The sequence below is a fragment of the Hirundo rustica genome, chromosome 7 (genome assembly GCF_015227805.2).
Source record: "Hirundo rustica isolate bHirRus1 chromosome 7, bHirRus1.pri.v3, whole genome shotgun sequence".
NCBI classification, from domain to species: Eukaryota; Metazoa; Chordata; class Aves; order Passeriformes; family Hirundinidae; genus Hirundo; species Hirundo rustica.
The window spans coordinates 28,011,223-28,038,320 of record NC_053456.1 but is presented as its reverse complement, the minus strand read 5'-3'; the positions used below and the strand labels follow the sequence as shown (position 1 = coordinate 28,038,320).

Sequence of the window (27,098 nt, the reverse complement as noted above, 5' to 3'; positions counted from 1 at the left end):
TGCAAGCCTTCTCACATAGAAACTGCTCCCAAACAGTGCTTTTTTTTTCAGTAAAGGTTATCCCCAAACTGTTGCCATATCAGCCATACATGTAAACTGTCCACTCAACCTTGAGAACCCCGCTGCTTCATTCTACACCCCCCTTAAGAGTCTTTGTAGCTGCTTGTATGAAGCCATGGCATGAGTAAGATAGCTGCAAGTAAAAACTTTTTTTTGCAGCACTAGTCCACTTGTCAGTAAGCTGTGTTTTCATTTTTATTTAACGCAAAATAGCTACATTTTTAGTAGGCCATTTTGAGCATGTATTTTGAATTCTTCATGACAAGGATTGCACAATACCTCAACCCTCGCAGGAAGACAGGATTTTCCATAGTATAAACAAACTCTTACAACACCATGAAGAATCACAGCTACAGATAAAAGCAATGGTCCGTATTTTGTGCAATCCTAGATAAGTATAAGTAGTCACACGCTTCCAAGCTGGAAGTCAGTCAACACTTGTCACTGCAGACTTGACTCAAGTCACTAATGAAACCAAAGATTGCACGGACCAAAATAAAGAGAAAATAGAATCAGCAAGAACGAGCAGCAACCCCCACAGGAGTTCAAAACTGCATCAAAACACTCGAATGACTCAGGAGAGACACTGTATCACAAGATTCTTAAGATTCAAGAGCTGCTTAAAGAGCTGCAATTTCCTGTTGCAAAGTGGATACAAACTACAAAACAATCTACTTCCAGTGACCCAAAATGCAAAGGCTCTGGGAAGGGGTATCAGAGAAGAGCAAATCCCTAAAACTACACTGTGATTCACCAGCATGTTGTATTCACAGCACCCCCTCTGAAAGGGCATGTGACTCCTTCACTGAAGCTTGATATAACTTTTAGACTTGAAAGAAGGCAGAGACAGCCAGCCAAAGGACCAATGAGTCCAAAGGAACTTTGCCTCCATGGAAAGCTTTCAAGATTCCCCACTAGTTCTTATTCTGATTGAATGGCAAAATGATACAAAGACAGCAAGAGCAGCACATCAATAGGAATGTGTGTCCCGTGCTGGATTCCTGACTGCCTATTGGCGACACAGGATGAGAAGCAGCAGCAGCAGCCCTGCACAGCAGCTTTGACCAGACTGTGAGACAAACAAGCCCTGCTGTCTACCCACACCTCAAAGCTTTTCCTCCCCTTACTCATCATCTGCTTTGTTCCCTCTCGTCAGGAGGAGGCTTAAAAACTTTTGTGTGGAAGGCATTTTTGTTTTTCTTGTTACATTACCACACTTATTGAATCCCATGCTTGAAAGTGCAGTTTGGAAATAGATGTCCCCCGTTCCTGACTCTGTGCTAAGCTGCAATCAACATGAGAGCCAGGGCAGGCTCTATGGCCTTGGTGCCAAACAAGTGGTACTGGCATCCCTTTTCAATGAAATCTCTCAATAGAATTGTAAGACAACCCTTCCTGAGGTTTGGAACATCTATGACAAACCCACCTGAACAAAAAGCCTATTTACAGGAATAAAACAGTTCACTTCTCCAACACTCAGTATGATCTGCATAAGCCATTTAATAATGCAGTTTAAACATTTCCTCCATTACCTTTGGAGATCATGCCTGATCAGAGTTCCCTCTTGATTAAAGGCACGAAATGTAAGGAAAATTATGAAAACAATGCAGGTACACAAGAGATGTTCCTTGTCTGTATGAACAACATTTAACCCCAAACTCAGTAATTTAGGAAGATCCTAAATTACTAACTCTGCAGTTCAGTCAGCTACACCAGCATCCATCCCAAACATTACCTTAGAGACAACCCTGTCTCTTTCTGGTTAGGACACTGGCTTGTGAGTTAAAAGCAACAGGAATCATATTGCTTTAATGCTACATTAACTTCAAAAATAAGCAAAAGCAGAAGTACTGTAATTTTACATTTCAAAACATAAGTCACAGGCTTCATGCAAGGGCTATAGAATTTAAGGTTTATCACAACCAGGACACAACTCCTGCTCAGTCAGTCCCTGAGTTAGAACTGGATGATGATTCCAAGAGGAGAACAGCCTGTTAGGCCACCACTGGGACAAAACCATTAGTCTGGGCAGCTTGTATCAGTGAATTTATTCCAGGTAAGCTCATCAGTGAAACATTTTGAGTGAGTGACATTCCCACAGATGTACCACCAGTAAAGATCCATTCCTATTCCCAAGACTGATGTAGTGAGCAGCAGAAATGTAAATACCTTAAACCCCTATCAATTACCTAAAGTATTACTTATTAATAAAGATTTCACTAGGACCAAAACTGACTCAATGAAAAACAGAAGGGATAACTCCCTCTGACAAAGTCAAAATGCAAAATATTTGGACCATGCACATTTCCTATTTAGGCTGGAATGTCCGCATGCTTATAAAGGATACATTGAAAAAACCTCAAGAAATCAGTATTATTATTGGCTATAGATCAGCCATCACTGACAAAATGTAAAAAGGGGACACAGACACTAATAAGATATGAGACAGCAAATGACAAACACAAGAAATTAGTCAGATTTCTTCAGAACCCGAGGGTAGCTGAACAGCTAGTTTGAGGTCTCAAAAATATTTAAAACTCCCTAAATATTAAAAACCTCAAATTGCAACATTTTTGAACTTCAGTTCCTCTTTGAACCTTTTTTCAGGCTTACTTCCTTTGTTTTATGATTTAAAGCAAACGTAAAGTTTTTGCCTGAGAAAGGATAATGGCAGAAAAAGCAAAAAGCTTCCATCAGAAGAATTCAGCAACTCAGTAGTCAAGTATTTTTCACACCCCATTCCCAAGAGCAATTACTCTAACAAAAACACTGACATCGTTTTTCTCTAGAATGACTCAATTTAAAGACACTAACAAAGTAGCAGGGTTCCATTCTGAAGGCTCTGAGGTTTGGAAATTTGCTTTTTTTCTCCACCCCAAGTTTTTTTCCTTCAAAGGAAGAGTTCTGTAAATGTGACAGGAACAGTCTTGTTAAATATGTTAACCACGAAAAGCCAGCTTTTCTGCTGTAAGTTTGAACTTACACGTTCTAAAAATAATGAACAGAGATGACAACAATAGTTTGCTTTTGCAGTTATTAAAACATAGTTTAATGATCAAAGTTTAATTCCATTTTTCAAGTTTTTCTAAATCCACATTAAAACTCTGATACTACAATAAACAAAAGTTACAATCCAAACAGTAAATATAGTCCAGCTGGAATTAAACTTGGAGCTGTAACACTAAACTTCCCTAGAAATCCAAAACTACAGAAGCTCCTTTATAATTGCTGGATTACAAGCAGTTTCAATAGAAAGAGCTCTTCATTTCTAAAATCATTAGCAGTTCTCTAAAATGAGACCTGCAAATTTATTCAACTTTTCTCTGTGCATCCACAGTGTCTCACTTATCAAGGCAGTAGCAAGTGTATCATCTGTATCTCCAATACAGTATCAAACACTACAGCCATATGTTAGTCATCAACTAAACCCATGGATTCTAGAAGGAAACTGGATGGTCTAGATCTGGATTTTCTATATAACAGCTATATAAGGATTAGTGTGCAGGACTGCACACACAGCACTGTATTCTGGATCCTTAAAATAAAGATTTAAGCTCAGTATTTTTAAATTCAATAGGAAACTTAGAAAGCAGGTGAACTGAACCTACTGCAGTACTTTAACATTACAAAGGCACAAACCTATTTTACAACAACAACAAAAGATATCTTGCAGCCATACAACTTTTCACATTTTGTAACTATGTTAAACAGAGAAAAACACTTCAAGAGAGCCACGTGCTCTGCTAGTTTCTGCTCAGTTACTACTGGAATGCAGTTTACTCAATGACTTATTAGGAAAATTTGCTTCAGAATCTAAAGAATTGCCCATTTAAAATGAAAAATGCAAACCATTTTTCTGGGATAATAAATGAACTTCTGATGCATAAGAACTGAAGTAGCAGGAACTGAAAATGCAAGTGAACTAGAGAATTCTACATTTTACAAAAAAACAGCCAACCATCTATATAAAATTACATGAGAGACAACTGCAGTAACATTCTGCCTGTGCAAGGTGTTTATGCAGCATTAATCAAATAGAAAACGCTAGAACTAACCTTCTGCAATAGAAATGTAACATTAAGCAGACAGCAGTTGCTAGAAATTCTGTAACAGCTAGCTCAGGAGAAAACAGAAAATACCAACCGGTTCTCCTAAATTCTAAGGGGGGGAAGCCAGAAAATGAACTTAGTTTGCTAATCTGGGAAGGTGACAGCCAATGCATGAAGATGATTTGCTATCAGCTACTGCACGCCCTCAGGCACATGGGGATCCATTCCCTCCTAGCACGAGTGTGGAGCCTCACAATTATCAGTGGGAAACTGAGGAAGGCCAAAGAGAACATGGCCCTTTCTCCAACCCCCGAAATCCTCATCTGCAGTTAACTAGATGACTTCTGTTTAACAGCATGGGAATCTCCACATTCTGGAGAGCTGAACTAGCAGAAATGGACTGTGCAGAGTAAAGGAACAAGAAGTCATGAGTGCCAGAACATCAAAACAGCACACAGCTGTAGGCACTGAGGAAACGGAGTTTTCCTCAGCACACATTTAACTCAACTACAGGGATTCACAAAGGTAAGTCACTTGCATCTCAACAGTGCCTACAGAGATTCAACTCCTGAAGGGTCAGTTCAGTCACTGCTGTCATGCCATCACTCTTGGCAAGCATTCTGAAGAAAGATGAGCTACAATATAAATGAAAGGGCCTCAGTATTTTAACAGTGACTGCCAGTTCCTGGAGGAAAACCAATATTCAAAGCTACTTGGTTTCTTCTGGGTCTCTCAAATCAAAACAAAGCTTTGTTAAGACCTGAAGATACAATCCTGACCAACAGTACCTTCAGACTGATGCCACACACCCCACGGGGGAACACTGCAGGGATAGTTAAATGCTGACACTGAATATCCTTACAAACAATCAAGTTCACTTGCAAGTAAAAAGAAACTGAGTGATCTCTGAAACAAAGGCCATGGGATCAACTCATTATCAACAATCCAACATCTGCACCAATGAAGTGAAAATAAACTACATTTTGGGAGTGTCTGGAATAGAGCCACAATTTGATATGTGACTGCACAGTATTTGGACACGTTCAAGCAGTTAGTTCAACAGACTTCCCTGTAAGCACTCCTCTTAAGTTAGTACTCACTGTAAAATTTACTTTTTGAATCTCTGAAGCATTATTAAAAACAGGCAAGTCACATTTGGCAAAGTGCAGATTCCAAAAATAAGGGGTTGGGAGTAAATCTCCAGAATCCTGAAGAATCCTGGTGTGTTTCCTGACAAGAAGTAAGGCTCTAACAGAACACAATCTTTCTTTGGTACCTTCAGGGATAAAACTTCATTAAAAAATATATACTATGTAAAAATTTTTTCATGGAAATGAATTATGACTTTGAGCCAAGATTTTTTTGTGATATATTTGTATTGATGAGTTCTAAAATATGAAAATTAAACAGACCTGGACAGATGCTTTTAGTGGTACAGCCTTGCTCAGAAACACACGAACCTAAAACAAATGAATACTTTCCTCTTAAAAAAGCAGGCTGAGCTCTACATGTCTCCAAAAATTGGGTACTTCTTTTGATACTTACTGGTAAAACAATCCACTACAGCTGCTGCAGCAATAAATTGTTAAAAAGAGAAACTATTAAATTTATATTAGTGTAGCTTTTTCTACCTAGCAGAAGGTGCAAAGTCACTTGAGGAAACCAAGACCTAGTACATGGCATCTCCTTTCCTAACCATTTCAAAACAGCAGAAAACCAGAACTGGACTCCAACTCTTTTCCTGGACAACACCAAAAAGCACTACTGAACACCAGAACAATCTTTTAAAGAGATTCACATATCATACATGGATTATTCACTGACTACAATGTCCATTTGGCAAGATCTCTGAACAATTAAAAGGAAAAAAAGTACCAACAAAACAAATCCACACAAAAAGAAAACCCCCAAATCACTACAAAACTGATAAAATTGAACAGCTCAAGGATATTTTACATACAAAAAAATAAAGACTTCAGTGCTACAGAAGCAATAAGCCATACCTTGCACTCCTGTAAATACTGAGGCTCTATTTTCAACCTTTGGGGAACCTGACTTTTGTAATGAATAGAAGGAACCCTTGGAGGTGAGGGGAAGAAACAAAAACCAAACACACAAACAACCCACCACCACCAAAAACCAAAACTACTTTCCTGAAATCCAGGAAAAAAATACTACTTCATCTCAATTTGTGGTATTTCCAGGGAGTTCCTTATTTTCATACGGACAACAGAAAACACCAAAGAAGCAAATAGAAATCTTCAATGTTTTTTTCCAATTCAAGTAGTCAATTCTTGCCTTTTTCTATAGCTAAAAACATACTATAAAACCAAAAGCATATGCAAGAAAAATACTAGGATGAGAACAAATCATTATTAAACTAGGGGTCTGGTTTTTATTTTAAAAAGTTATTACTGCAAACACTAAAATGACACACAAGTAAAACACCTTATAAAAGCAGAGAATACTGATAGCAAGAAAAATTAAGCTAGACAAGTTGTTTTGGAATGGAAATGAAAGTCCCATAGATTGAAATAACCAGATTTTATCCGCAGTTCAAAAATGCTGTATGTGGCAAAATGGCTTCAGCTTTGTAACTAATGCATCTTTAAAGTTCATGTTACCCAGAAATTAAAAGTGACATTACGCCTTTAGCAAAAGTATGCTGGTTAGTAACTGGAACACATACAGCAGGTTGTCTTTCAGAAATCATCCTTTTGTCCTATAACAGGCTTTCTATTAAGAAAGGAAGTGCATGGATAAAAATATTATTTCACATGGTTTTACCTGACCAAATGACAGAATTTCATGTTATTAGTTGACAAAAAGTAGTGGTATTTTAACTGGGGAACCTGTGCAGGGAAATGTCAGAAGATAGGAAGAACATAGTATCCCTGAGTTAGGTACTTTAGCAAAATACACAGCTAAAAAACCCAGTGTTTTACAGCATCTGTAGAAGGTAGTGCAAAATTTTATCTTCTGTAGTCCTTTCAGGATGAAACTGATGACTTCATGCATATTGAGGTTTCAGACTCACAGACGAATGATGCAGAACATTTCTTCTCACAGAATGCGACCTCAATTCCTAAAGAGAGGGAAAAATGCTGTGTTGTTTCTTCCATGCCAAAGTGTGTCCCATTTACTGCATTAATAATGCTTCAATGAATAGTTACAGTCCTCTATTGCATCAGCTGGACACACTTGGTTCAAAAAGGAAAAAGAGATTTTCATTATGCACCTAGGTCATGAAGCCCACAGTGGCAGGAAACACCTTCCTTTATTTACAAGCACGGAATCTTAGAATGAGTTCAGAATTCTTTTACTAAAAAAATAACCCAGTTTTGTTTACTGATCATAGAGTCTTACTAAAGTATGTCAAAGTTATTAAAGCAGTTGTATCCTCTTTATAATTGGATGGGAAAGAATTATTTTTACAAAGTGTACAGTGCAAAACTATGTAACCAATTCTACTTTTTTTTTACTTCAGCATTCTCTGTAATGCAGATTAGAGCAATGCTTTACTATGGGGACTTATAATAATGGTTTACATTAAGTTTTTAGTCGCTGACACAAAACCTGAGCTAAAAACTGAAAGCTGTTTTATTTGTGAACTGAGAGGCAATGGACTGTGCTTACAGAATTTGTCAGTGGATGCCATTAGCTGCTGACAAAAGGATGGCAAGACGCAGAAAACAAGTTACCATTTTAGGTACTGGCACAAACAGATTTTTGAATACTTGTACTATTCTGTTTCTTCTTCCAAGGTTCAAATTCTCTTACAGTCCCCTTAGCTGTTTTATATCCCAAAGGTGCACTGTCCATCTATTTTACTCCTTACTTAACTATGTCATATTGACAGACTCAAACTGTCCTTTTTTTCTAACCTTATTTCTTTATCCCAGGCCTTTTTAGCACTAACTTTGTTTTGTTAAATTTAACTTTTTACCCTCCCTTCTGGCTCTGACACTTTCCTAATAGAACCAGCTGCAGCTCATACACCTCTATCCGGATATCCAACCCACTATAATCTCAAGATATCAGTCTCTTTCCATCATCTACTAACGCCCCCATCACACTGTGCACTGCTTTTCAAAACTTCCAAGGTTCCACACTCTTCAGTTTTCATATCAACTTTACAGGATTTCAACCCCAATGCATTTCTCTTTTTCTTTGGTTAGTTCAACTCCCCTTAGTATGGGTAGGACACAAACACATTCTCTTTGTTTACTGAAAAAATTATGCTCAGTTTTACACTGGTAGGCTTCTAATATTTATTTAAAAGCCACAGCTGGGGAGAAATCATACAGGCACATATGCAGACAACAAACCACAACATACAGCAAGGCCCTGCTATGAATCAGTGAGCCGTTTAAAGGCTATCAGGTAAGAAATTGACTCTAATTTTAAGATGTGCAAAACATGTATTCCTCCCTGAGCCTCCTTGCATCAAAACCCCAATTTTTAAAAAAAATGTAAGCAACAAGAGGCAGCATTTTCACAGTAAAAGCATGCTTAAGGCACCTACCAGAGTTTGGCCCTATAAACACAAGCTACTGTAAATTGCACAAAAATAGAGAGAAAAAGGGAAGAAGTTGTCAAAAGGGAATTAAAACAGTTTTCAGAAACAAAAATCATATATTGGAAGTACTGAAAATTTAATTCTTGTTGAAGGAAAACACTCCAAACCCATATAAAATTCAGGCAGTTAAAAATGATTATGGACTTTACATATACATTACCAGCCCAGGAATGAATGACACTGATATACAGTTTGTTTTATGAAAAGAATTATTAGCAAGTGTCAAACTGCAGGAAGTATTTGACACTTGCTAACTGCAGACTGAGCTAGACCTGAGCACAGATACACATTTTATTATTCACTAATCCATAAATAGCAAGCATTGCAATGAAACAACTGACCCCAAATTCCACAACTGGCAGCTGGTAGCTGTTATGTCAATGATGGAAATCAGCCACACAGGAAGGACTGGACACAAAAAAAAAACAAAAGAAAAAAAAATTAATCAGTAAAGACAGACTAGAGTGGCCCAAATGCTTTAACAGTGAATGCACCATCATCAAGTAAAGAGAAAGCAAAAAGAAAAAACCCCACTCAACTCAAGAGCAAGCTAAAAGAAAAGAAGTTTCTAAAGAGAACACAGAATGAAACAATATGAGAAAAAGCATGCACCCCCTGTACTCTCCATGTTAATATCAAATTAGCAAGTGGAGTTTAAAATAGACATTTTAGAGGCAACAGACCCAGCTGCAGCTGGCGACAAGTCTCTTGGCAATCCTAACTAGAAATTTAGATTCACATTTCTTAGCTAACATATCTATAAACAAAAGGCTTAGCCTCCTTCAATTTCACTTACCTATACAGAAAATATGCAGCAATGCTTTTTGCTGTTTTAGATGGAATATCAGACAATAACATGCAGTACAAGTACAAAACAACTAAACTTTTCCCCAAACGATTACACCAGAACTTAAGACACAATTGACAGAAATCTACACAAACATTTACAAGCACGTGTACATTTTTATGTATTATACACACTGAACACAAATCTCCCCTTAATACTCTTAACTGCAGAGAAAAACAGTGTGCTACGTTCAGTTAAATTTACAGAACACTCACAAACCAAAAGCCATCCTGCACCATTGTGATCTGAACACGAATAACCATGAACTATGGCACAAATGACACTTTACTGTCTGGTACTGTTGATGCCACCCAAAACCACTGCTTGACACAAACCATGGGAAAAGCAGTAACTGTGATAGATGAGACCCATGCCTACTCCTCAAAGGGGACACTACAGCTCAAAAAGGTAGATAAGGAAAAAAAAGCTAAAAGCATTAAATAAAACAAACCCTACCCCATCCACTCCATCCATGTGCCAGAACCTTTTACACTTTGCTCACTCTCTGTAGACTGCAATTGTGTGCTCAGCTCCTCAGGCCTCAGAGGTCCCCCTCATATACACCCAAAATATACAACAAACATTTACCAGGCCAGTGCCTCAGAACTTAAGACAACCACTTAACCAACCCAAAACTTAATTCACAGATATTTGTCCTGGGCCTGAAATCAAAGATGAAAAACTTCAATCCTTCCTCAGGTTTCCAATGTTGCTACAGCCCAGGTAACTTTTACTACCAGACACCTTTTAACATATATCCCTGGAAGCATCCAAACATTTATCTCCATATTAGAAGATGATATAGGATCTGAAACATCCAGTAGAGATGAGAAATCTTCTCACTTAAAAAAAGTGTCACCTGGCAGCCTTTGAGAATGAATGTTAGCCTTATCCATTTGTAAAGATGTAAATACTTGAAGTCACTTCCACATGTTCATCAACAGAACATGCTATTAATTGCCAAAAGAATTAAGCTTAAAGTAAATGTATTCAACATCATTAGCACACATAAACACAAGGAGGAGACTAGTATTTTTGATTCAAACTTGATCTTAAACACCAAATTTGGATCTCAAAATAATTCACAGCTGGAAGTTGGAGAATGTTGTCTAAGTTTCATTTAGCACTATTATAAACTTTGTACTAAAAAATAGCATTTTGTCAATATAACTCAATAGTTACTACTAGTTCTACTGATGGTAGAACAGAGAGAATGATGTGCTGTGAGCTGCACTTCAAAGCTGTAAGAAGTCTCCAACTGTCAAAAATATCGATACCAGCTGAAGCATCCTACTCTCACCACCTGACTTACAGCTCCGAGGACAAAGGCCAGGAATTGCACTAGGAATACACAGTGCAGTAGAGGCAATTAGCAGATTACCTGCAAGCTACAGTCACTACTTCAGGCACCTGCTTTCTCTTATGTGGCCACTGCTTGGCAGTTTTCAAGCAGCAGCTATATTTGTTGGGGTATTTTAAGAAGACTACAGCCACCCGGCAGTCTCCTTCTGCAGCTGGGCAGCAGGTGGTAATACCACAGCCATTTGCCTAACACATAGCAGTGTGCTGACAACATTTGGCTTTTTCAATCACTGATGAGAGCTCAGCCACACTGACGGACACAATACAAGCTGATCATATTCATTACCTGGGAAACATATTCAAACTCCAAGCGCATACGTGAAAAGGTAACACGAAATTTTAAAAGGGAGAGCTATACTTTAGAACTACTAATTGCTAGTAAATGAAGCTAACTAACTAAATAAAACTTAAAACCCAAAGACGATTCAGCATCAAGCTGTAACAAATAAAATTATCAGAATTCACTAAGCCTTTGGAAGGGTTTAACTCTCTGTGAATCTACCTGAGACCTGAACAGAGCAGGCTTCCAATTCTAGGTGACAAGGCTTCTGAGAAAACAGGAAAGAATGAGCAAGAAATACAGGGCACTTTATTCCAAGACAACTCTTGGGTTACAGCCCCCTCTGCTGGAAATACCTAGTACATACTGTAACATAACAGTCCGGGAAAATGCTAAGAAAAGTAAAATAAATTAAATATACGGGGAAAAGAGAGCTTCTAACATGGCTTTTATATTCACTCATGTTTAGTCTTCCACCTGCAGCTGAGTAAGCACCTTCCACAGAAGAGTAACTCCTGTAATATCAAGTATAATTACTGACAACTTTAGATCTCTGTCATCAGGCAAATCAGTTTTGACATTATTTCACGTATGGTGTCAACAGCCTTATTAATTTAGGCAAGAGTACCTTAAACTGGGAATCAAAAAAATTCAACAACTTGCATCAGGTGACATGTAATAATATTCAAACGGCCTTTCTAAACCAGAACTGCACAGGATACACCCAGAGGTGACTTACTGGGCCAGTTTTTCTTCTCCATGTTTCAAAATCTCACCTCTCCACAACATGAGGCGCTTTTCTAAGGCTGAAGGAACGAATACAAGGACCAAGACGCAGTGAAAGAAACAATGATTTGTAACCACCACATCGAAGACCAGAATGAGGTTCACCACTTTCTCTCAAAATGTTTCTTACTTGCAGCTTACTTTGTAGCTCAGTCTTAAAATAACTAGTCATGCTTTGACTTCTTAAGTTTCCCCAAATAGTTCCAAAATAACATTCCTCCCTCTCTAACAAAACTTCAAGATGAAAAAAATTTCAGTTTCTCTCTACCATTTCCCATTTCCTTATTTATAATTTCATTAATAAAAGACTTTCATCTATTCCCTTCTCATCTTGCTGTCACTATCTTGGTTTGATACTCACAGCTGCAGGCATGGCTATGTGACTCTGGACATAGGGCTGGTGATGTAGTGTTTGAACTCCATGATCAGAATACAGCTGGTATAAAAAAAAAGACAAAATTAGCACAAAGGCTTGTTGCACAATGTTAAGCTTTTAAGCCTTTCATATGAATTTAGAATCTGTAAAATTTCAAATTGTGGGCAATACTTATCTGAAGTCCTGACTTATTTAAAAACAGTTTCAATATTTAAATCTATGTTTTCCCCACTGATTAGTAAAGTTGAGTAAACTTTAAATCTTAAACCAGTGCCACAAATCATTTTCTTTGACAGAAGTAGCAGCTTCTCTATTACAAATCCACTTCACTCAGCTCTAATGGGGACAGTGTTTAAGTGTGTAGATTAGCACATTGAAAATGCAATTCCCAGCACTATCAGACTTATAAAATATTTACACACAAGTAATACAGACTGTTCTTGGAATTTTACACAGTTCTGAAATTTGACACACTGCTACCTTTAACATGAACAAACTGCCTACCTGTAAACCAAGAGCACATTATATCCAAATATTCATTAAATAATTTCATCTATTTTCTTAGTGCTCAGATATTTCAGATCTCTGTACACTTTTATGTCAAAATCATGAAATAGTAAAGATAAAATAGTACTGTTAATAAGATTATGATTATAAAATAAATACCAAGACTTATGCAATTTCAAAAAGGAAAAAAAAAAAAAACACAACACCATAACCCAAGGCTTGTATTATTCAGTTTCTTTGTAGGGAAATTAAATTACTTCAACATGTCAGAATTTTCCACTTCAGATGTCTGAAATACCAGTTTTGGGATTTTTTTTGTAGCAATAAAATACCCATTTAACTTTTGGAACAATACTTGATTACTGGTATTAATAATTAGATGTCCTAATTTAACATCTATTTTGGCCTCCTTGTTCATGAGGAATGAATATTAGAAAAGTGACAATTAATACCAAATTTAAAATGTGTAATCCAGTTTTTCTGTAACCATTTAGTATGATTTTTATATCCAGTTATGATGGGACTGGTTGAATGATTAAGTGTTTTTTGCTTACAGTTTTTTGATTCTATATCAGTAACGTTTCTAATGCTTAGGAGATTTTTAAAGTACAATAAAGCACTCCCAATTCAGATTATTAGATTATTTAGAAACAAGCTTCTACTCACAGAATTACTTCAGGACACTATAGTGGTTCAGGGATATTAAACCAAATGTCCCAAAGAATGAACTCCCATTTTATTTCAACATTACTTGCCAACAAAACCTATTGACAAGCCCTTCTACTGCTGTCTGCAATATATTTGTGACTCTCTAAAATATTCCAGATTCAAAGCATTCTCCTAGACAGGAAGAGAAATTCTAACTTGAGGACACATTATTATTTAACATCTACGTAAGTACTGGAACAGTTGACGTGTTTAACAGCCAGTGCTTAATAGAAGAGATTGTATTTTTCAATTACAAATAAGCACTTCAGTTTTCAGTACACTTCTTTATATTTTTAGAAGTACCTCAGGAACTGCAGCTTCCATTAGGAGAGGTGGAGATATACATCCACCTTCTTGGTTAATTCCTATTGGCTGATAAAAGACTTCAGATGGTTGCAGATACAGGAGTGGAGGTGAAGACGTAGGAGACTGAAACAGAACACATTATTCTAATAAATTTTATAATTTAAGCAAGATAAAGAGCTTATTTTACAGTCTTCTTTGCTACATATAAACAAAAAGCTTTAAAATAAAGTGTCAAATTAATCTTTGATAACCTAAAGAAACTAAACGAGAGGGAAGTGGATAGAAAGATCAGGTGGTAGGAGAAGAGTGTCCTTTAACTTTATCTGGTTTAGATTTTATTTACATTTTGGAGAGCACTGCAAAATCCTAAAGCTTGTAAAATTCACACTTAATCTCACGACCACAGAAACATACTACAGTTAAATTTTCCCTTGCTACACTGTTACATTAGCAAAACAAACTTTTTGTTTTAAAATAATTAAAGTATCTCTGTAACTCAGCACTCTGATTTCAGAGCAGTGGACTGATCCATTTGAGTGGAACAGACAAGGCTGGCTGCCATTAAAGTACTGAGGCTGCATTTTAACAGCTCAAGCTTAAGGGACTTGGTCCTCCTTTCAGGTTCAAACTCTGAGTTCCTCGAGTGTCAAGATTTCCACATTAAGCTGCTCTTCCACAAAACAGATCAAGTCTCCCTCCAAAATGCCCAAATTAACATTATCTTCTTCCTACTTCAAGGGTCTGGGCTAATTTCGCCCTGTGTGGGTCCACATGCTTCTGCTAAATCTACTCCTATGAAATGTCCGTTATCATCAGTTAATTTGTAAGTTAACACCCATTTCTTTAATCAGTCAAAATCTGGCAGTTTTCACCTGCTTCTAAAGAATTTGTTAGGTAATTCATATCAAATACTTTGCTGAAAGGGAGGGGAAGATATTTCTTTATGTCAGATTTATTATTTCATGTTTCAACAGATGCTATTTTATGGCTTCCACTGTAGCAGTAAATGTCATAAGTACATTGCTAAAATACAACAATTATTACTAATTACAACCAAGTTGTGAATAGTAGGAGATATCACTCTTAGATAAGCACAGCATATCTCCAAACTAGGTGAAAAGTAATGGTAAAATCCTGCAACTCTGAACTGTACTTACCTGTGGAACAGACCACTGCCACTGACTTGAAAGACACTGTGTTGGTGCCTAAAATTGAACAAGATGTCACTAATGTGGCGAACAACAAATACACATAGAATAGTATTATTCTAAAATCTGTAACTCACAACTAAAACCAGGAAATATGATTTGCATTAAGCCCCAATTCAGGAACATGGTTTTGTCTGTTCCCACTCAGCCTCCAACTTGACCATTTCATAAACTTCTAAAATTACTAAAGTCAGATTTTCAACACAGGTGCTCAGAGCCCAAGAATCAATGGACCCAAGCTGCACCACTGAAAAATGTTGTAGCTTTAAGGGAGAAGTCTTTCATGATGAGAAGGGTCAAGTATAGGAAGAGGCGCTCCAGAAATGTCGTGGGGAATCTTTATCACTGGAGCTATTTAAAACCCAGCTGGACAAGTATCCAAGAAACCTGATCTAACCAGCCCTACTCTGAGCAGACTTTGGCTTAGATAATAAGCCAGTTGTCCTGCTGCACAAAAGAAAATGTAATTTATTAAACTTTCATGTAGTTACACAAGCAAAACAAACTGTATTCTAGTGAAAAGTCTTCAATAAAGTTAAAGGATGTTTCAGACTACTATCATGAACAATCTTTTTGTTTCCTAAGAATAAACAGACCTGGGACAGCGCTGCAAATAGTACTGTATGGCTGGAGAATTAGTGATGGTCTGAAAATCATTTTCAAACAGATACCTGATAATGGTACGTAGGAGACTGATAAACAGGCGGAGCAACCATTACAGGTGAACTGGAAACAGAGCGAGACTTCAAAAGAAAAGAAGTTACAAATCTTAATACAGCAATTTCATAAACTGTCACTCCTATTACACACAGCTCTGGAGTACTGTAACACTGAACCACCCCTCTCATTCTAAAAATGATTCACAAAATTTTAACCTACACTTAAGCTGCTTCAAATCCAGTGTCTCTAACAGCTTATGTTATACCAAACAAGTACCTCTGGCATATTCACTTACTCCTTTCTAGAAAGCACTAGGCCACCATTACTTAGAGATAGTAAAACTTATTCCTGGGGCAAGGCCCAGACTGATTATGAATTATCCTGTTCAACAAGCCACACCAAAGGAAAAGTCCTCTGTAGAAGCAAAATAAACTGAGGTGTTATTTAAAAAACCACACACAATACAGCACAAAATAAATAGTCTAATATAAGGAAGTCATTTAAACACCTGGCATGAGGCATAGCTGAAGAAACTGAAGCAGAAGGGACTTGAAAACATTGCAGTTACCCTGGTCCATAGAAAAGCATAAATACCAAAAAAAATTCCTTACTGGCCATGGCTGCTGAACAGGAGAGACTTCAGATGTATGAAAATAAGCCACTCCATTATGGTAAACATAGGGATATCCACTCGAGGTGGTCAAGTACATTGTACCAGCTTCTGGTGATACAGCAGTAGTTGCATACATTGTACCTGCTTGTGGTGTCACAGCAGAACCTGGAATAAATATTTAAAAGCTTATTTGCAAGTAAATTTTTTCAGATGTGTACACCATGGGGAAAAAAAAAAGATCACTTCTGATCTTCACAGAAAGAAAACATTCAAAGGAAAGAACATAGAGCAGCAAGTCTAATGCCATCTCACCTCCCTCTAAAACACAATCATGAAAGCAGATGGCTACAGGATGTCTCCAGTGCTAGATGGGAAAGGCTGCAGAAGATGACATCCACATAAATTACTAAACACAACACATAATATAGGGAGATTTCCGGAGAGAAAAAGGGAAAATTAATTCTGAAGGTGAAATCACAAAATAGTAACAGTACAGAAAAAAAACCCCAGGAAGAACACAATGTAAACAATAGCACTAATAAGTTTTAGCTTTTCACCTTGCCTTGCAAAGGTAAAAGCCACCATGAAGTGCCATTTTATGAACAGACAGAACACTGCAGAGATCATCAAAATACTCAATGGAAGACCAAGAAGGGGCCCACAGGGACTCAAGAGCTCTTATTGATAGTAAGACATAAATAAATCAATGAATAACGATGCAACTAACCAGCAGAGCCTGCTTTATCCTCTAGAACCTGTGAGGACACACTAAATGTTCAGTTTTAAGGTTCTGCCAGACAACTTGAATTTCCATTCAGTTTGTTGTCTCTCCAATAAAGTAAAAGAAATAAAATATTGAGAGATAAAAGAACCAAGAGACCACAAATCTATTTATTTCAACATTTCCACTTGCATGCATTTGCTCCCACTGCAAACCATTCTGAGCACATGCCACACACAGCATCAGTGCAGTGCAACACCAGGTACATCTCAGTTAAAAACCTCTATTCATATGGACAATACACAAATGCAAGTAAAAATACGTACGAGTATTAGGACTCCGCACTTGTTTTCTTATTGCTGGTCCAATATTCAATTTCTTATCCTTATAGTTGAGTTTTTTAGCCTAGAATTAAAGAAAAAATATATTACTTTCTACACTGATCTAGACATCCGAGAAGTGAAAAATAACTTAGTAGGTTAGACACATTGAGCATGAGAGCAGTTACACTGAAACCAGACGGTAGGATATGTGTCTGGAACCTGGTGGGACCCCTAAAGGACTGTTTTTAATACTGACACATAGTAGACAACATAAAAGGAAGTTCTGGAGACATTACTCAAAACAGACAAGTAGGACAAAAAAAAAAGGATTATCAGGGTTTCATATAACAAAATTCAAGAGTATAAAACAAAAAAAACAATAATTTCATACATAAATTGAAGCCTAGAAACTCAGCTTAAGATGCAGAAAGACCTAGATGCTATGTGAGTATAAGATGAATATGAAATAGCAGAAATGTGCAAAGATGAAAAAGGTGACAGAATTGTAGGACATCTAAATTAAGGAACTTACAGCAAGCAAAGTAAGACATCAGTATGACTCCATATGGAGCAGCCTTTCAGTTACAAAAAAGGGCAAAATGGTATCATTTACAAAATAGTACTCGTACTATTGGTGCTTAGCTCACAGAAATCGAGCAATTTAAAAAAAGCCAGGGCAAGAATGCCAGCTGATTCAAGAAGTCGCTGCTTGCACATTTTTTTAGCTCCACTAACTTCAAACAAAGGTTTGGAACTTCCAACATTTTAACCAGCCTTCTAATTGTGAGAAGTCAATTTGCATGTCTCAGGTCATTTTGTTAGTTTTTTTCCCTGCACCTTGATTCCCTCATGTGAATGGGTAACTCTTGACTGACAGATGACTCCAATACGGTCCAAGCAAAATACAAGAGCACATATTTCATAAAACCAAATGAACTGAAGAGCTGACCACATCTTGAGGGAGGTTCCACAAGGAGCATCAAGACAGTAACAGCTAAGAAAAGGAAAAAGTACATGACTTGAGCTTCATCACTGAAGGCTTCAAGGGAACCCAGTTGTTACTAAAAAGAATTAAATCAGGTCTGACAAACAAACATAACAGAATAAACAGTTATCTTCCTAATTGCCACACAAAAATCCTGACAGCAGTGGAATGTGAAGGATATCATTTTCATAACTCTACATGTACTGTAGGCTAAGAAAATAAAGACCAATGTCAAAGTCAAAAACAGTACTACGAATTAGAACTTCCTTCCTTAGTGCGAGAATAGCTCAATATAAATCTTATCTTAGATCTCTTTAAACCATTTTATTAACTATCAGACCAAGCTTATCTTCAAATACAACTTGGCAAACAGAGGACCAGACTACTCAGGCCAAGCTGGAAATTAATTAATTCATTTAAGAGACAAACACATTGGGGACTGTCACTTACATCTTGTAAAATCTTCTGTGCCTCTTCTTGGGTTTCAAATGTAACAAAGCCATACCTAAACAAAAATGACAGAAGCTAAGCTCTAAAATTTGTATTTACCAACACAGCACATTGTTACTTATGTATTGTACAAGTGACATTACAAGGTAAAATGGGTAAAAAAACAACTGTAGGAGTAAAGACTACATTAACAACTGTATTCTTAGCATCTTCCTTATTACATTCAAGTATGCCATAATATATCACCATGAATGACCAGCTGTTCCTGTTACTCAGCCTATGCCTTAAACTCCTTCATTGCTATTAAACAAGGATTTTGATCCAAACCTTTCACTTGTTACAATAACCAAAGATGAGATACCTTGGATTTTTTTAAAATTAACATTCTACTGTAATTCACAGTACAGCTGCCACCTACATCAGCAACAACTGTGAATGCTCTACACTGCCAGAAGTACTATCCACTACTTTATTTCTGAGTTCTCAGAAAAAGCAGTGATACAGCCCCTATCTGTGAATTCTCATGTAATTCTTCACATGATTAGCATTAAAAAGAGTTCTGTGGAGATCAAGGATGAAGCAATTATCATACTTTGTGACACAACGTCTTTTACCATACCTCTTTTAACTGCTGCAATAAATCAAACAGGCTTTCCACTCAGAACTCCTGTTTTTCCAAACCCTCTCAATTCATTCCCAGAGTAACCTTGGTGGCACTGCCAGTGCAAAGGAAGTATCTGAATGTATACAACACATACATAAGAAAACCAAAAACCCTCCCTACCCCACTAGATCTGACTTTCTAAATTCGTATCTTGAAAACTTTTAGTATTTCCATACACATGCTTTGTTAGGGTCAGATTACAGAAGGCATGAGCCTCTGCCCCTCCTGCCAGCAGATCAGATTTTGCACTACAAGGTATCATCCTCTGTGAGCATTTGTATGCTAATTTAAACAGAGAGGTTCAGTAAATCTCTGATCAGCTGTACTTTCAAATTTATGGGCTTTTCTCGTATTGTCTTCTCCAAACAAACCTGGCAATATTCCCAAGTTCAAAGAAGACAAAGTATCATCTTATTTGGGACCTTACCTCCAGAGATTTTCATTCTGTAGACTGTCTGGACAATAAACTAATAGATGTAATCACAAACTTTTAAGTTTTTAAAATCACTTGTCAAGCAGAAGTAATTAAACCCGTGCTTGGAGTTCAATGGAAAATGTAACATGATAGAAAAGAATTCTTTTCCAACATATCTGCTGTAAGACATATGCCAGCAGTCACAAGTGCATAATTATATGGACACATGCACTGCAATTCTCAAGATACCTCTTGGTATTTACTCAAAGGGCAAGAGGTGACAGATCTGGGACCAAGTTTCTGCCGTCACGCAAGTGCACTCTCTGTGCTAAGAGCTGCAGCTCAGCACAAAACTTGCCGATACAAGTTAAGCTCTGACAGCATTAATATTGTCCTTACTGCTCAGGAGAGAACTTTAGAGGTGAACTCTCATGTACATTTCTTTTTGCTTCAGCGCTCTTCCCCCCTTCTCTGGCAGTGCACTTCCACACCCTATTTACATCACCATCCTTTGGGTTATAGCAATAATTTTACTAGGCAATTTTAATCTTTCACCATATTTGTTCTTTGTCATTTCTCCTACTGGTGACTTCCAGTCTCAGTCTCAATTTTATGTAATCATGATTTAGTATCAGATTTCTCCCCTATGCTGCTGTCCCAAAAATCTTCACACAAAAATCTGTTATTGCCATGCATTCCAGCACAATCAGGTGTATCTCAGCTCTTCCTCCACTTTAAGCTCCTTTCCATACTGGCTTTCAGTAATAGAAATAAATATATTTAATAACTAAATAACCTTGCTAGGATAATCTACTTCAGTAATAGTCACTAAGAAAACCTGAAAAAGGGGGAACTATTGATTTTATCCTAGCTGCACACAGCTTCATCTTATAACAACAATTTGCATTATTTGTGCAAATTGGAGACATCTATATAGAGATATTTAAGGGCAAGAACAGATTTTTGCATACACAGACTAACTGAAACATCAGTGATAAAATATTATGAGCTATAAAAAAAATCAAATTGACTATAGTCAACTTTGTTCTTTTCAATTTCCACAATAAACTTATTCTATTATACCAACCCCTTTGATACTCCAGCTCTGTCATTTATTATCTTCACTTCTGTCACACTGCCATACTGAGCAAAAAACTTCTTCAGGTCATTTTCATTAGTCTAGTAAATAAATCAAGAGGGAGGAAAAAAAGGAAAAAGTTGGTTTACTTAGTTATTCAATACATACGTTGGATGAAATTTGTTACAAACTAATCATAGCCCTGCATACAAAGGCAGAAGAATGAGCAAGAATGAGCATCAGTGCCCATTTAACTACTGCATTAATTATTCAGCCATAATTCTAGAAGCTTCTCATTAGCAGATTTATGTAACAACTGTCCTTTTATAGTTAAAATCACTGAAGCAGGTGTACTAGATCTGAATTTTAGTTTGTTAATTACATGCTAGAGCAGTTTACAGCATGAAAAAATCACTGCCATTCTCAACGGCAAAACAGCAAAGCATATAGATATACACAGGTCACATAAATGAAAAACATCCCCCTAATCCAGTGATTTAGTGGTCAAATCCACTGAATATATCATGAGCCTTCTTTCTGAAGTGGTTTTAACGTGAGAGTCTGCAAAAATATGTACAGGCACACTACAGGGACTCCCCACTGCAAGTAAGAAAATGTTATTTCAATGGAGAGTGGTCTGAGTCAACTTGGAAGGAACTGCCTCTTTCCAAGTATGCAGGGAATAAAACAATTTCCCAATGTAAATGTTCACCTAAGCTTTGTGAGCACCCCTCGGCCTTCTATGAATCTTTTTTTTACAATGTAAGCATGTAACACATGTGATACCCTAAGCACCACATTTGAGTTTAAGTTTTGCCCTTGGTTAATGCTGCACCTGACACTGGGAGAAGCATGGTTACATGCATCATTCATCTATACTCTTCCTTAATTTAAAGTATACCAAGTATAAAGTACTGTTTCACTTCTAAGTGAATGACTTGGATTGTTTGTATACAATTCAGAGAATCCTTTCCAGCACATCAAAGATTTATATGCTTAATACAAGCCTGACATTGATCTGCTGAATCAGAATACTGCTCACTGTATTACCCAAGGACATAAAGATTTAAATTTGGAAAGACAGAGGTTTATGTGCCGAGCAGTGCATTGATGGGGAGTAAGAAGGAAATGTTGTTCTAAGATGCACAGTGAAACGTGCAGGCATCTGTGCAAACATGATATTTAAAAACTTACAAGAAACACATGCAGGACTTGCATTTTCCCGGTTATGATAAAACAAAGGTCAGATTCTTTAAGGAAGGTAAAGGCTTAGCATTAGCCCATGTCAATGACACATGGCCTGCACCACTAAAGAAAGAGCTCTTCAGACCAAGATGAAAATGTTCCCAACTGTAACTTCCCTTCCTGAATAATTTCTCTAAATTTGAGAGACCAGGTGTTTCCTCTTACAAACAAGAATCACTGCCATGGTGATAGACAAAATGGCAAAATCATAAAAGAACTTGTTAGAAAGCAAATTCTTGTTGATTAACCATCTCCCTTTTTCACAAAAATAAAGTCAATAGCTTCTGCATCACCCCAGGTGACCTGAATAAGACCTTTGGCTTAAAAAAAAGTAACCCAAAAAAACCCAATGCTTTTTGCCATGAGATTGCCAACAGAAAGCAATTCAAGACTGACATATAAACCCTACAAGGGTTAGATCAGAAATTTAAGGCAGTATTTGATATAAAGATTCATACCAGATAGAAGAGCAACTAAAATTGCTATAGAGGCTTCATCCCTTCTATTTCCTCTCCCCTCTGCAAAAAAACCTCCATCCTCTTTATGATTACAAACATGCTTAAACTGCTGAAATTGAACACAATTTCATAATAAATTTTGAAATATCAGCAACTGAACCAAATTGAGACCCTTTAAAAAGAACAATAAGTATGATAACTAATAAAAATATTGATGTTAGACAGAAAAGTATTTTAACCTTTGAAATTGCAGTGAAGACAGAAGAGAGCAAGAGATCTTTTTATAGCTCCAGTAATTTGCTTACTATTGGTGCAAAAAGCTACTGTGCACTTTAATAAAGTCCAAATGCACTGAAGGTCTTGGATATTTAAAAATATGAACACCTCTATTTGAATTATCTCAGACAAATAAACTAGAAGATTCTGGAATTGCTTGCATTTGTTATGCAAAATAGCCTGAGTGAATTGTCAATTCTTGTTCCTCTTCCAATGAGTCAGTCCTCAGAAGGTCTCAGCCTAGGAGGATTAAGGCAGGGAAGATACTCTCAGTGGGAACAAAGCAACAGCTAAGCAGACCATGCATGTCTTACAGAAGTCAATGGCTTAATTAATTATCTAAAGCAGGAAAAGGGAAAAAAAACTTAATCTTAATCTTGTCACAAACGTTAAAAGCAACTGAACAAGGTAAGAGTGGTCCAACGTTCACTGCTGTTTAAAGATTTTAGGGAATACACAAAGGCACAAGCATTCTAAGCATTAAGATCAACACTGCAATTACCCAGAGAAGCTTACATACATCTTTTAAAAACAAACTCTTGCCTTTGAGAAGATTATTAGGTCGAGGAATATACAAACTGAAATTCTTTGTGTGAGCCAGAAGTGTCAGAGGAACAAAAGCCACTAATGCTTGCTCCACTGGCCATATGAAACATTGTGACAGTTTATTAAATTACATTAAGTGATATACATAAAACCTTCTACGTGTTTTTCTACCATCAATTCTGCTGATGACAAAAGCTGTCTTAGACAAAAAGAAAACTCTGAAGAATTGGTATGTCAAAAACTTCTAGCAGCTAGGTGTATATAGTCAACTTTGTAGGACAGTTTATGCAAATCAAGGCTTAAAGCTTTATTCTCTACTGTAGGTTTGGCGATTGAAGTGAAGAGGACTTATCAACTAACAAATACACATTCCTGTGTCTCCTTTTTTTCCCCCCTGTTGATTTTTTTACAGTTATAAATTATAATTTAGTAGCAAAAAGAGGGAAGAATACCTTAAAATCAATTCCTCCAACAAAGACACGATTTGGAGTAACTGTTCCAAACCTTGGCGAGCCGATCAGATTATTTAACCTCACCGGTGACACAGCGTTGGGACATGAAGGTAAAGATTCTGTTTGCATCTGATCAGTGGCCTGCTAATTGAAAGGAAACATTTTCAAAATCTTACACGTTATTTGTCAGTAAATGAAACAACTCTCAACAGACTATGCATACAGAATTTTTTGGAAGGCACAGCAGATATTGAACATTAACCATGTATTTTTATTTAGAATGTAGCTCAGCGTTTAAACACAAGCTGAATCTTAATCAATTCAGTAACCTGGTGAATACACACTGGTCTGAAGTCCAACGTTAAACACTCTTCCAAACTGGACACAAACCTTGGTTCAACTTGCAAAGCACCCTGCTGCATAAATTTCAGGTTATGAATTCTACTATACAAAAAATCATCTATCTACTAAAATCCCTTACTTCAAACCTATACAGAATGGACATTTTAAACTCAATCTGTGCTCTCACACACACATCTGCATAACTCTATTTTCTACAACAGCCTCTGGCTCATTTTCCAAATGCCAAGCACCCACAATTCCACCACACAAAATCAACAAGCTCAGCACACCTGATGAGAACACGTCTTGAAGAGTGGTGTTTTAATTCAACACCCTCTTGGCCTACAAACACAGCACACAGTGGTCTGAACAGAAATTCCCTCTGCAGAAGAACAAGCAGACTGCCCTTGCCCTAATAAAGGAGCATAACACAATGGGATATCACAGAAACCATTATCTGGTGACGCCTGCTTGATGTTTTAACTTCCAGCATGCTTACACTTGTGAACCGTGGAACAATTTTATTACAAACTCTTTTCAAAACAAAATAATACTGCCTTACAAAGTCAACCCTAACTGCGACGATGATAGCTGGAAAACAGCCACATAATATTGTCACTAACTTCTCCAACAGGATTATCTGATGCTTCTTTACCTACCAAAGAGTTACTCCTACTAATTCTAAGTAATGGGTTAATGCTATTATTGTGGATAACTTAAAGACAATAAATCCAGTTTAGTTCACACAACTTTAGTTTTAGAGAAGACAGAAGTCCTTTCTGAATGAACTAAACCACACAGACTTGGGACAGAGGAAAACCTGAGGTGGTTAACCCGATCTGTTCAAGAGAATCCAGGATGCATCTCTCCTAGAGGGAATACTACCCTAGAGTACTAACATGAAAAAACCCCACCTCTAGTAGACAAGGAGCCCACAGTAACTACAGGCCCCAAGAGGACTTGTTTTTCCAGCAAAAAAACCCTGAGGGACAAAACAGGTTACATCTCCATCTCTCACACCAAAGACAACACTCCAACTGCACAATCGTCTGGAAACTGCATTCGGCAGGAAAACTTCTGGATTCAGCTGTAACAATTAACAGGCGACAGTGCAGCCAAAATGTATTCCTTACCTCAAAAAGCCCTAATTGCATTTTCTCCAGACACGTTTTAAAAACTGATATATTAAAATTAGCCACAAATGCAAAAACCCCAATGGAAGAAATGAGGAATTAAACACACCACTTAGGAAGTCGCAATAGTAAATGCAGTAAGTCCCGGTGAGTTTTAAGTGTTACACGTTAAAATTTGTATTGTGATAACCACCTCTTTATCATCAGTGTGGTGGTAAGAAAACAGTACAAAAATCCAAATACGTGCCATCAGCACATCATTTGCCTAAATATTTATTTCTCCCATTTTTAAAGCTTCCTTTTTATCAGCTTCCCCAAATAACACGGATATATACATTCACCAATATTTTTATGGACTACTAAGCACCTCTGGCAACCGCTCATTAACGGGAATCGCTATTTTCATTTTTACGCTGAACACACCCACAGTCAGTCAACGTAACTCCACGAAGGCCAGGTGATCGAGCGCGCTTAGCTCCCTCAACACCCGTACTTTCCGCAGTCCGTGTGCCGTGAGGTCCGAGCCAGACCCGGTTGCCCCGGCACCGCGCCCGCCAGCGGCTTCTCCACAGCCTGAGGCCGCCGCAGACAAAATGGCGGCCCCGCGCGGCCGGGCGCGAGCCGGGGCGCCCCAGCGGGACGGCTCCGCTGCCCGCCCGCCCTCCCGCCCTCCGGGCCGGCTGCCCGGCCCCGCGGCCCCGCCGGGCTCCTCACCGCGCCCTCGGGATCCATCGGTCCTCGCAGCCGCCTCGGCCCCGGCACGTTCCCGGCACGCGTCGCGCTCCTCAGCTCCGCCTCGCGCCCAGCTGACGCGCGCCCGCGGGGACGGGCCTGCAACGGGCGGGGCAGGCTCAGCCTGGCGCCGGCGCTTCCTGGCGCCGGCGCTTCCTGGCCCCGGCGCCCTGCCAGGTGCTCTTCTCCCACGCTGCCTCAGCCCGCCTTCCCCGGAGAAATCACCCCTCTCGCAAATCCCTCTCCCCGCAGGCCTCGCGTACTTTCACGGGATCGCTGCGACGGGGCGGCCGGGCGTGCGTCTGCCCCGGCACCTCCCCGCCTCAAGGCCCTGGGGCTGCCGGTCCACCCGCGCCTCCCGGAGCGGGCAGCTCGCGGCGGGTACAGCCGCTTGTGCCGATGCCCTGGTGGGTGTCGGGCGGCCCGGCTGCTCGGCGCTCCCCTCCCCGCGGGTACCGTGGCACCGGCAGCCTCCGCTCAGCAACAACACCGGGGCGGGTGGTCCTGGCCGGCTCTCCGAGGTGTTAACTCTGAGGAGGGAGCCGGTACCACCCTTCGGAACCGTGCTTTGAAGCCCTGAGTCAGCCCAGGAACCTCCCTCCCAATTTCCCTATCACCTGGGGAGGCAGGAAGTAAATCCCAGCCGGGTTTTTGTCCTCCCAACTAGCGTGTGAAACAGGGACGAAAACAGGGTAATGTATTTCACCTGGCCTCTGTGGGAGACATATGAAAATGCCCAGGGAGGCAGTTGCCTGTGTGTGTCTTACCAGGCCATACTTGATGGGGGTCAAAACATAGTTTAGACTTAACAGCTATCAACGTGACGTAAAAGTCCTTATTTCAACTCAATCTTCCGAAGTTTCCCAAAAAACTCTTGAGTAGGCAGGCTATCTTGAGAACAGTGGTGGGTCTGGGATGACCTTAGAGATAAAATTTG

At 38.5% G+C, this 27,098-nt stretch overlaps 1 protein-coding gene across 3 annotated transcripts; it reads right to left on the bottom strand.

Moving 5' to 3' along the window:
• Positions 1-3,095: 3,095 nt before the first annotated feature.
• BOLL (boule homolog, RNA binding protein) lies at positions 3,096-26,258 on the bottom strand. Of its 3 annotated transcripts, XM_040070442.2 has the most exons (12): positions 26,144-26,257; positions 23,955-24,098; positions 20,987-21,078; positions 18,821-18,875; positions 17,389-17,467; positions 16,340-16,506; positions 15,740-15,811; positions 15,018-15,065; positions 13,858-13,983; positions 12,325-12,399; positions 9,030-9,096; positions 3,096-7,194 (listed from the first exon to the last, which is right to left on the bottom strand). In XM_040070442.2, exons 1-11 carry the CDS (start codon positions 26,159-26,161, stop codon positions 9,079-9,081), a joined length of 894 nt encoding a protein of 297 aa, XP_039926376.1. In that variant the 5' UTR covers positions 26,162-26,257; the 3' UTR covers positions 3,096-7,194; positions 9,030-9,078. The 3 variants fall into 3 exon arrangements, with proteins under 3 accessions (XP_039926376.1, XP_039926375.1, XP_039926374.1); XM_040070441.2 differs by lacking the exon at positions 9,030-9,096 and having other exon boundaries at positions 23,955-24,095; positions 26,144-26,258; XM_040070440.2 differs by lacking the exon at positions 9,030-9,096.
• Between the last annotated feature and the right edge of the window lie 840 nt (positions 26,259-27,098).

Coding starts and splice junctions, on each gene's coding strand:
- BOLL (XM_040070440.2), bottom strand. Junction 17,468..18,820: donor CACAGAAGATTTTACAAGAT/GTAAGTGACAGT, acceptor CTTTAATTCTAG/GCTAAAAAACTCAACTATAA. Junction 15,812..16,339: donor CTGTTCAGCAGCCATGGCCA/GTAAGGAATTTT, acceptor TTTCTTTTGAAG/TCTCGCTCTGTTTCCAGTTC.